The 11,562-nt window shown below is 36.6% G+C and overlaps 1 protein-coding gene across 2 annotated transcripts in view; it reads right to left on the bottom strand.

The window, feature by feature from the left end:
• The window catches only part of CTNNA2 (catenin alpha 2), a 557,331-nt gene that overhangs the window by 98,624 nt on the left and 447,145 nt on the right, over positions 1–11,562 (bottom strand). For both annotated transcript variants that reach the window (XM_080398303.1, XM_080398304.1), the window contains exon 9: positions 8,599–8,751. In XM_080398303.1, coding sequence (XP_080254429.1) covers positions 8,599–8,751 — 153 coding nt within the window. The remainder of the gene's footprint in view (positions 1–8,598; positions 8,752–11,562) is intronic.

Below are 11,562 nucleotides of genomic sequence, written 5' to 3'. Positions count from 1 at the left end.
CCCTTACTTCTCTTAAATTTCATGCTCCAAGACAGATTATTTGATTAAACTCCTTTCTTACAGTCAAACCTCAGATGCACATGTAAAAAGCACAGTTCTTAATATTCACTGCCTGAAATATAACCATGTTAATACCTCACAGAACAGAGGCCAAGATGCTAAACATTTTACATAGTAGTAAAATGTTAATGTGTCTTAAGTAGCAAAAATTAATCTAAACATACAGCTTCTAGAGTATAGGTCAAAGCAGCCTTTTAAAAAAAATATTGAGAAAAGCATCAGTTTTGGTTATGGCTTGTTATCAGAGACACAAATAAAACACTTTACAAAATAGAATATGAGAGTTAAAATAAAGAATGGGGGTAGGTAGGTGGGGCTGTCTAGAAAATATCACCTTTGAATAAATAACATACCAAGTATCTCATTCTCCCTGTCTTCAAAAGCACATATTCCCTTCAGATCCCCACAACTGGCAATCAGAAGTAGGAAAGATGTCTGCATTATACAACACATTGAGGACAATCAAATGAAATTAAGACATGAAGAAGTTAATGGACATAAGCCATCCTGAATATTAAAAACACAGGTCTTGAGGGCAACACTAATAAAAGAGCCTTGCTCTGGATTCATCTTGAAAACTTATCCAGTGCACTTACTACATCTTAAAAAGGTTGAAAGACAAGTCAGCTATGGAACTACTTGTATTTCTACCTAATATAGGCTAACTATTTTAGTCCGAGGAGATAGGTTTGCTCAAATTAAACTTTGGGCCTTTTAACTCCAACTTTACAGCTTATTACAGACTGACATACCTGTTCTAACAAATCCTTCTTCCGGTTGCTAGAAAGAACAGTCAATGGGAGAGGAAAAGGGAGTCTCATAAGTGATGCTCTGCTGACACATGAATAACGCAAGGCAAATCATATGACTATCAGAAGGACAGGCAGTTATCATCTTCTTTTATTAACCTCTCTCAGAGGTTAATACCACTTGATGAACTTCCCCCTTCCAATCACAATCCATTGGGGGGTGGTGGGTGGGGTGGGGGTGGTATAAAAGATCACTTTCTTCCATGTCGCCAAAAAACTAATAGGTTGATCAGTGCAAAATGCTGATAATAAATTTCATCTGCTAAGCAAACAGACTTTCATATTTGCTGCCTAGTAAAAAGAAATATCAAAAAAACTCACCCAAGCCTAAAAGAAACCAAAAGTAGGTAAACTACACACCTGCCAGTATTGATTTTTAGCTGCTAAACAGAGTGGGTGGAGCAGCCATGCAGCTGGGAGCTTTATATTGTGTCATCACATGGGTGCCATGCATTCATGCTGACAATTTCAGAGCAATGCCTCTGATAACAACTGGTTTTAATTTTCTCATTGATGAGTGAATAATTGAGGAAGGCTGGTATCTGTCTCAGGAGCTTCCACTTCCTTTCATCTCTTTCCTGATGGAAAAGATGACATGCCTGTAAACAATAATCACGTCTGTCAGAAGGGGTTAAGTTCAACGTAAAAAAGACATTCAGGTTCCAGAGGGCCCCTTGCACTAACAGGCTCTACATTTTTACTCCTTTCAAAGGACTTCTTCTTATGGAAGAGTAAGAGGATGATTTCCAGCCTAGGCATTGTATAGCATCTTAGTGTACTAAAGTTACAAATTCAAACAACTGGTTAGGAAGAGCGAAATCCATAATTTATGTAATCAATTAATTAAAATGATACCAAGAGCTCTTGCTTGTATTATTAACAAGATTTAAATCACATAGGCTGCTATGAGATAGTAGACATAAGTGGATACTAGAGTCTGTAGGAGTCATCTTATTTTGGGAAATTGTACCATGTGAATCACATAGGACAGTGGCATGATCAGACTGGAGAAGTGAGTCCCTAGCTAAGCAGGTGATATTCACGAGAAAAATATTTTTTAAAAATTACTCAGTGATTAAAAAGGGAGTAATTTTTTTGTAAAAAAGATTTTATCTCTTTTACAGAGGCTGTAAATAAGCATGGTTAAAAGTTAGTTATCTTTAAAACAAAATAAGCAGCTAACTGGAAAATACTGGGAAATTGCCAGGAATAAATTTTTTCTGCAAGGAGAAGATCAGGTATTTCTCATGAAAATAATTAATAGAGTATACAAAGAACAAATATGATAAAAAATGAAAGCAAAAAAAGTGAAGAAGTGTGTGAGTGCTGGTGTGCTAGTGTACTCAGGTGTTTATTAGTGGAAAGAAATTCTGGAAACGGAACTGCATTGCCCAGGTAGCCGTGAGATAAGTAAGCTCCTCACTTTTCAGCCACACTGGATCACAGGGTTCCACCAGAAACCTGCTAAGGGCAGATGTTGAGGGATCAGCATCCAGGGCTTTCAGCATCTGCTGCAGCCAAGTTCTCCACTGCCAGATTGTTTAATTCAATCCATGTTTCCCTGTTAATGATGCAACCTTCATATCACAGGCAGGTTCTGCAACTGCTTCTTCCTACAGCAGACTTTGCAGGCCTCAGTGGTGGACCCATATTGCCTGAAAGCAGAGATGTTTTTTGGCTGAAAACAATCTTGAAAACGTAGACATGGGTTATCTAATTCCTTTAACAACCATCTTCTTCAGGGACAGGTACACAAGAGGCTCAAAAAGTCACAAACCAACAGTTGATTCTGTGCCTCACCTTTTCTATAAGGCTATTTGATTTCATTTCAGCCTTAATCTAGAAAGCAGATGAAACTGGCATGGATCCCAGCAGACTACCAATATCCAGTGGTTAATGTAAGCAAAAAAGCCAGCATACAGAGCTCACCAATGACATAGCATTACCAGACAGCTTTATCCTGAGATACTCTGAGTTCACTTTGTCTCAAAGACATATGTATCTGCAAGGTGAAGACACGGACTAACTAGACCCAGCTGCAGCAGGGACTCAAAAGAAATAAATGCAACGAGTTCAACATTTTCATGCTCTCATTGCAGATAATTGGACTCATGGTTTTAGCTATCGCCTATATGCTCATGATGTTTACTAGGAATTAAGAACATCTGTTGCCCATGCAGGGAAGAAAGGTCTGAGATGGAAATTAAAACTAAAATGAGCAGATGAAACACTAGGACACAGAGGTAGCCCACAGCTTTAATTTCAAATAAAATCTCTCAACTTGAAGGGCTTAAATTAAACTAATCTATGACCTTAACACTCCTTGATTAGAAGCAAGGATTTCTATTTTCTAAATATTATTTCTTATCTAGCTTAATGTCAACTAAAAGAAAAATACAAGAATAAAAACTGACCAATTTGTAGGAGGAAACCCAGGAATGTATACATTTTTCATGACAGAATATGGATACAGAAGCTATGAAAGAATATTGACACTTTTTCTTCATTACCAGAAGCAAGCAGCTAGTTGTATACTCTGATAACAGTGTTGTGCACTTAAATAAAAAAGAATAGAACATTTCAAGTATGGACAGCATTTGTGAAATATATCAGTAGGAACACTCTTTGTTCCTTGAAGTAAAATTGAAGAAATAAACAAGCCAAATTTTTTCCTCTTAGGCTTGTTACTCTGGGTTTTGTCTGTCTTAAATGAAAATCCAACTCAGTTCATGAACTTATACAATATTTACAAAAGCAAACCCCAAACATTGTTATATATTCCTTACAAAGATCACTAGTACCTCCTGAAAGTGAGCTAGAGCGCCATGCTGCAAACTGTCAGAGCTCCATCGATGTCAAGCGCGTTGCAGATTTACACAGAAGATCTTCACTCCCTAAGAGAAAGTCTAGCTTTGCATTTCTTATGAACCAAATGCTCTGTGAGCCTTTCTGAGAGATATTTCAGGAATGAAAAAATACTGGGTTGGATATTAGTTCTGTTACAGCTGATGCAAAACTAGATTAAACTCAGTGTTGACCACCATAGCAAAATTTTCTTTCACACTTTCCCCCCGTCATTACCAAATCAAGTAAGCAGGGGTCACTGAGCAGGTCCAAGTGCTTGTTTGTGTACTGTGCACACCAGTAGTGTTTTTTTTCCCTCCTGCCTTCATTCCACACTTATGATTCAATCAGTCTGAATTAGGGAGCTACAAATAATACCATCTGGGAAAATGATGGGTAGCCCTGCATTGTGTCTTATAAAGAAGATCAAACACTAACTTTTTTTTCCCCCTTGACATTGTAAAAGAAAAAAAGTCAAACCCCTAAACTCTCAAAAGTAACCCCAGTATCCTCTTCCAATTACATGGTCAAGGAAGTTAATAGAGACTCCTGCAAGTCTAGTGGACAAAGAGACTATAAAACAGAAACAGAAATGTTGCTGTTAGGTGTCATCTTCTACAAATTATTATCCAGACTTGTGATACTATTGATTTGCTTGCACTATATCAATTTTTAATCACCATAAACCATTGCTTAACACAGTTCTTTTCCACTAGCTAAGTGTTCTTAGAAGATAACTTTGATTATTTTGTGTTTCTCCAAAAATCTTTAAGTTTGTGTGAGATGAAACTGATAGATTCATGTAGGCTCAGGAAAATTCTTCATAAAAAGTAATTAATGCAAAATTGGTAAGGTACTGTCTTTTCAAAAGTTTATTTTTTGCTGTTTCAAATGTGGTGCTGTATCAGTTCATGCTAAAGAACAAAAATCCTCTTAATTCCAGTTTTGTTGGAGCTAAGTTTCAGGGACGAATATCACAACTGGATTTAACTTTTGTAGTTCACTGATCACCACATGGTGAAGTCTTTCCTTAAAAATACACCCCCGATGCACCTCTCCACCCCCACAGAAACTTAAGTCATTAGTAGAAGTCTCTTGGACATTTCTCCATCCTTGTGAGGCTGGAAAGCCTGTTCCAATGCATTAATTTAACTATAAGGCCCTATGATCTGAATTTTCACCGTTCTTTAAACACGGTGTTGTTTCCTGCTGAAAGCAACTATAGAGTTTGCTATCATGGCTCTGAAGTTTACTGGATGCTGAATTTCATCTCCCAGGAAAACTGGTTGGATTTAATAATTCAGTTTTGCAAGAAACAGTCTAAGGGAAGGGGTCTAACAGTTAAACCAAGGAAGCTTTACTAAACAGAATAATAAAAAATAATTAATTAGCTTCCATACAGTGCTTTGATAGATGAATTGAATAAATCTGAGCTGATCTACCAGTGAAGTGCCTTTTTGTGGTAGGTGTTAGAACTATCTGTCATTAACCTTACACTACAAATAAAGGTGCCTGGATACAGAAGTTAACTGACTTCCCAAGGTCACATTTGAAGCTGGCAATACAACTCAGGTATTTACTGACTTTCAGTCACTAGTGATAATTTTTTTAAGGGATTCATGAGGTAAAGATCATGACCTGGAAAGGCACCATCACTTCTCTAACTTCAGTTTCAGAAGGCAGGAAAGTTGAGAGATGACTGCTGAAATATGATTTGAAGAAAAGGAGTTAGGTATCCTAGCCTGACACAGTACCATCTAAATCCTGTTTTAATTTATTGTTATCTTATTTAGCCTGAGACAACGAGGCTTCTAAATATATGTATCACAGATAAGGGGCCTCAGGTTTCATGGGACGACACCTTACTCTGTGTTTCCAACATAACCCATAGACAAAACTTGTTGTCAGTGAATGTGTAGAAAAATGATAATTCACCTTGTTGTTATTATTCTTGAGTGAGGTATATCATAGCAAGTCAGATGAAAAGCAGAAGACAAAATGTTATGATAAGAGGCAAAGAAAGGAAATTACACCAATAATGAAAATAGCTCCTAAGAGAAGATTTTAGTATTATGCAATATAGACTATAAAAGAAAGTTAACTTCCATAACACTCATTATTACAGCATATATATTTTTGAAAATGTATTGGCTATGCCAAGAAAATTTTGCCATTTATATTCATCAGTTATCAAGAAATGCATTTTTTTTCTCAGAATGGCAAATGTAGCTTTTACATAAATAAGTATTAAAACATGGGTTATTTTTCCTGACCTTTTGATAGACTTTATATTGAGCTTGGTAGGACATCCAAGAAATTCAGATTCTGATTTAAAATTAATAATTAGTATGATAGAGTTTTCACAGTATTGGATTTGCAGTGCCAAATTCCTCTAACATAAGCAAGTGCAACTCCACATACTTCAGTGGAACTGTGTTTGCATATATTAGCAAGCAATTCTGGCCCTGTGCCTGGGAAAGGATCTCACATTTCATAGTCACTTGATTATGGCTCATCTTTAAACAACATTTTACTATTTGCAAAACACTTGACCCACAAAACCATAGAAGCCCATCTGCTTAGATACATTGTGCATCATTAAGTAAAAATGATGAAACTATTTTAAGTGCAAAATCTAGTGTACAAGGGACATAAATCTATTCCAAATATTTATTTTCTTGTGCAGTCTGATGAACCTGAAAGTTGGGTTTCAAAATTCCACTTGCACTAGAAATTAAATTCTTCAAGATATTTTATTACCCAGAACAAAAAGAAACCTTACAAATAAAAGCCTAAGATCCATCTAAAAGAACCCATTCTTGGAAAGGAGTAAGGATGGACCCACAGGCTAGTACGAGACGTCAGAGACATACAAGAATCAGGTAAGGATCTGCTTCTAATAATATGGAACAACCTAAATGGAATAAAAGTACTAGCTATTAGGGCCAACAAGACCATTGTTACTATCATCATTGCTTTATTGGTGGATTACCTAAAGATGACCACATAATGTTCAAAATCAGTAACCAAATGCTAGTTTGATCTAAAATACAAGTGTAACATAATGTTAGGCTTGTAAAACCAAAGCTAGATAACTACCCCCACTCTCCTGTTGGGTTTCTGCCAGTTGATGGTGTTTGTGGGTATTTTTCTGGGGGCGGTGATTTTTTTTTTTTTTACTATAGCTTTTAAAAGGTATTTTTCTTCCTTTTATGTTATTACTTCTTATTAGCTTTTTAAAAAGATCTATAAAATAGATCTATATATCTAAAATAGATATGTTTTTATAAAAAAAAGTATAGTTATTTTTAACTTTTTAATCATGCTATTAGACCTGTAATTGCAACACTTTGTTGCAAATCAGTGGAGGGGACTGCTATAATACTAACCACATACGTCCATTGTATATTATGTATAAGGGTACAGCTGTAACTACCACTACACTATAACTGAACATTTTGGAGGGGTTTTCTGTTTGGTTCCCCTCCCCCCCCCTGCCCCCCTCTCTTTATATACCTGCTGGCTACTTCCTTTTCCATTGCCACAGTTCCAGTCACCAGGCGGCAGTAACAAATCTTTGCATAATACAGAGGGGTCAGGACTGAAAAAGTCTCTGACACTCCGGTGCTCCTCTTGCAGATAACAGTAATAAACCTTACTGTACAAAATCCATCCTGAGCTTTTAAACCCCTGGACCTACCTTTAGGTGCCTACAAGTCAAGTACTATAGCAAAAACCTGACTTCCAGACCCTGACTGAGGTACTTTGACTCTCTGTTTGTACCTGGGCAGAGTGAGATGCTCCAGAACAGCACCTTACTCCCACTAAAAATAGCACCACCACCACCACCACCACCACCACCACCACCACCACCCCGACATATTTTGTCAGGGAACTGTCTAGCTTTAGTCAATAGTATACAAGAAACCCTTACTCCTTGCTTCAGCTCAGGCACTAGAGAGCTAGGACAATGCTTCATTTCAGCACAGAAGCCATTCAAACGTATAGTCACATCAGTAGTTCCCTAATACCATTTTCCTCTGCTGAACATGTGTCATGGCTACCAAGAAAGGATGTTGCAAAGAGGGTACATACTCTTCAAAATGCTAGTACAGAGAAGTCAATAATGCCACGTAATAATCTTAAGCAAATCACTGAGCTATATTTGTCTTCCAAAAATACAAGTGTTTCTCATAGCTCTTGATCTGTTAAAAAGGGCAAACAGAGATGAACATTATCATTATTTTATTAAAAGTCTATTAAATGAGCATCCAGGTTTCAATTTGTACTCCTCACGGTAGAACAGAGCTATGTCAATATCATCCCTGATGACTCAAAATTATCATTTCTCGACTTTACACAGTACATCTCTTCAGAAAGACAAGACAATATATGTGTGTGTGTGTTTAATACAGACCTTTAAAGAGTAAATATGCTCTTAAGGCTATGACTTGTCTGTATGTCCTTTTCCCTATTTTAATTCAGACTGACAAGCTCTCAAGTCTAGAGTACCCTTTGGCCAGCACCAGATAGAGCATCATGAAGCACTTATTTGGCTTTTTACTTAATAGAGATTAGGATCTATTGTTCTGTTAGTAAAGCTGAACTGAAATTTACTTCTTGTTGCTCATGACTCTTGAAAAAATATTGAAAATACCATCTTTAACATGCTCGATTGCTTTAATGAACAACTAAAATACAGCACATACTTCCTTCTGCCAGCCATCTAGGCTTTTGTTCTGCAATTGCTGGGATAAAGTTGACCCAAACTCCTGAAAGCTGTATTACAGAAATGCTGCCTCTAACATTTCAAGCAGTATATATTTTTCTTTCCTCTCCAAGAGAGGCAAGATGGAAATCTAGCTGCATCAATAAGGTCACTTACCTCAACTAACTTGTTGGCGTGTTCACGGAAGACCTGAGCATACTCCTTCACTTCTTTCTCATTACCGCTTTTTGCAGCCTCAATGAGAACCAGTAATGGGACATTGGTCTCCAAGAATGAATCCGATATATGATCCATTACCGCCTTCCGCAGCTGTGACAAAACAGAGCAGACTAGTAAATAAAAGAAGTATCCATATACATTCCTACTGTATTCACTGGCTCCTTGTATTTAAGCATTGATGTATCACATCTCACAGCACTGTACGGGAGTTTGGGCTTTTTTCTTTCTTTCCTCCAAGTTATATGTTTGCAGCAGGCATACAAATATCAAACACTTCAGGGCCCAGGCTCTGCAAAACCCTTCTGAGATTCATGCTGACAGACATCTAATTCTACTGGACTGAATGGATCTATATAGGATGGTGGTGATTACCCAGCTAATAAATTGCAAATTGATGAGAATTGAAAGCTGCATGCTACTTTAAAAAACAGTTCAGCTCACTTAAAAGCCAAATATGGATTAAGGAGCTTAACTTCAAGCAACCATTAAAAATATTAGCCTGAATATTTCTAAGCCTTCTCTAATTCCTGCACTGAACAGTATTCAATGCAATAAAGACTACTTCATTTAACACATGCCTTGTGCTTTGTATTATCTTTCAAATACCTCTACCAGGTATAAACAGGAAACCTTTCTAAGCATTTTCCAGGCACTGTAGAAAATATTCTACAATTTATTCTCAAGGGGAAAAAAACCCCAACCAAACACCCTACAGGTTACTGAAGATTAAACACCTGTTATTTCATAAAAACATCTGTTTGAAACAATAGTACTGGAAGAATGATGTCACTAACTTCATCTCTACCTTGCTAATAACCACTGATTAATACCAAACTTCACTAAAATTTGAAAGACAGCCAGAAAGATAACTGAAATCTTAAGTAATTCTTCCTGGAACCTTAATTTCCCTATAAAATTACTTATCAGAAACATTTTTAGCATGTTTTCTCCAGCTTTTTTGGTTGTTAAGGATGAAAAACTGTGGAGTCAAACACAAATGGGGAGCTATTCAGCTTGGAGGTCCAGCAAGCCACTAGTATCATTAAATCATGCAATTTTAGTTAGATGAAACATCAGGAAAGGTAATTTTCTCTATTTTGCAGACCAGACAAGAAAGCTCTAGCTAGACAAGGTGTCATCAAAACACCCAGTCATACCGAAAACTCATATATTGTTAGGCACTGTAAATACATGATCCAAGATGCATTTTCTGTTTGACAGCAGCAATTGTCAGCTCTATTTGAATAAGGAGAGAGCTAACTTTGAATATTTCCATTCAATACCTGAGTGATGCAGTAAAAAGAAGCAAAGCAAAATAGCACGCACATATTTGCATGAGGTATTCCTTTGATTTCTATTACAGCTAAAGCAGCCAATGTATCAAGAAGAGCAATTCTTAATTCCCCTTAAAGTTAATTCTATTCAGATTCTATCTGGAAAGTATTTTTCCACTTTCAAAATGATTAAAGGCACTCAGAATAGCTAACACTATAATACATACAAACGGGGGAGAAAAAAAAGAATATATCAGAGGCCTGCCAACAGTTAGGAAGCTAGTGTGTTGTAGCTAATACCTATCACATTTTCACCTTGTACTCTTTCTTTTTTCTCTCATCAATCTGCTGATATCCACCTGGTGACTCTTATTTTATCCTCATATTGAAAGCTCTTTCAGACCATCCTTCGGGTCTGTTTGCATAACATTTTATACAATGAGACCCTGATCCATGGATAATTTTCATAGGTACTGTGTCAATACAAAGATAAATAATAATTTTGTAATATTGCTGCAAATACATCAACGTATTGCAAAAACAGAAAAAAATACACTAAGATGTTATGTGTTACAGTGCACCAGCAGAGCACTCTGCATTACACAACTGATAGATTTCCATTCACTATGCATATCAAGCCTTTCCTACTAAATGAAGGGTTTCACCTATAGCCAGCATTAAGGGAGAGAAAGTGCCAGAGAGGGTTCATCTCACATTTGGTTAATCATCCTCTGCAGGTGTCCTCATCCCAACACTTGGGAAACTCTGCTTCCAGGTGAGATGCCTTATTTCAGTACCTACAGTTAGACTTTTTGAAGCCCATTGTACTGAAATAGGCCAAATGGTAGCATCTCCAAAGGAACACACAGCAAAAAAAAAAAAAGGATTTTAAAAACTCCATAAGGTTTCCATCTCATTCTCAGGGAAAAAAAAAAAAAAAAAACTTTTAAAAAATCCACTTGCTCAAGGTTAATACCTGTCGATAAAACCTGCTGTCCGCTGTAGAGAAAAAACCTACTTTAAATGTTAAATTAACACTCACAGTTCTCTGTTTATATCATTCCATAAGGAGGTATCTGTTTCCAAGTGTTGTGTTCAATGAAAAAGCAATTCATTTTTTAATCAAGATTAATGTGTATAGATGTGATTATACCAATATGCCCCATGGAACTGTAAGAAAAGTCTCAGGGTGGTTAAGTATGCGCTTATTTTCATCGGTATTAAATATCTTCAGTCCACAAACACATACCAGAAATCAATAAAAAGGACAGTAGGAGCATCAGCAACCAGCAATTTGGGGTTTACAACTATAAATATACAGTAGACTTATATGAATCCAAATGAATGAATAAAATGGTTATCTTGTTGCTAATAGTAATTGTAAGTTGCCTTCTAAGGTTCATAGTTGCAGTAGCTGAAAAAGAATTTGAATTCTGACTGTCACAGGTTTGATAAATATAAAATTAACAAGTTCTATTTTCCTATGCCGTGTTAATCAGAGATGCTAGTAGCATACTTCTGACCCCTCTTGTAAACACACATTATAATTTCTTTAGAAATTGGTTATCTGAGTTTTAGGATGCCCTTGCATTGAAGTTGAAAGGTATAGTTAACGGGTTTTATATAC

This window comes from Falco punctatus (genome assembly GCF_963210335.1).
Source record: "Falco punctatus genome assembly, chromosome: 1".
NCBI lineage: Eukaryota > Metazoa > Chordata > Aves > Falconiformes > Falconidae > Falco > Falco punctatus.
This window is presented reverse-complemented; position numbering and strand designations above follow the sequence as displayed.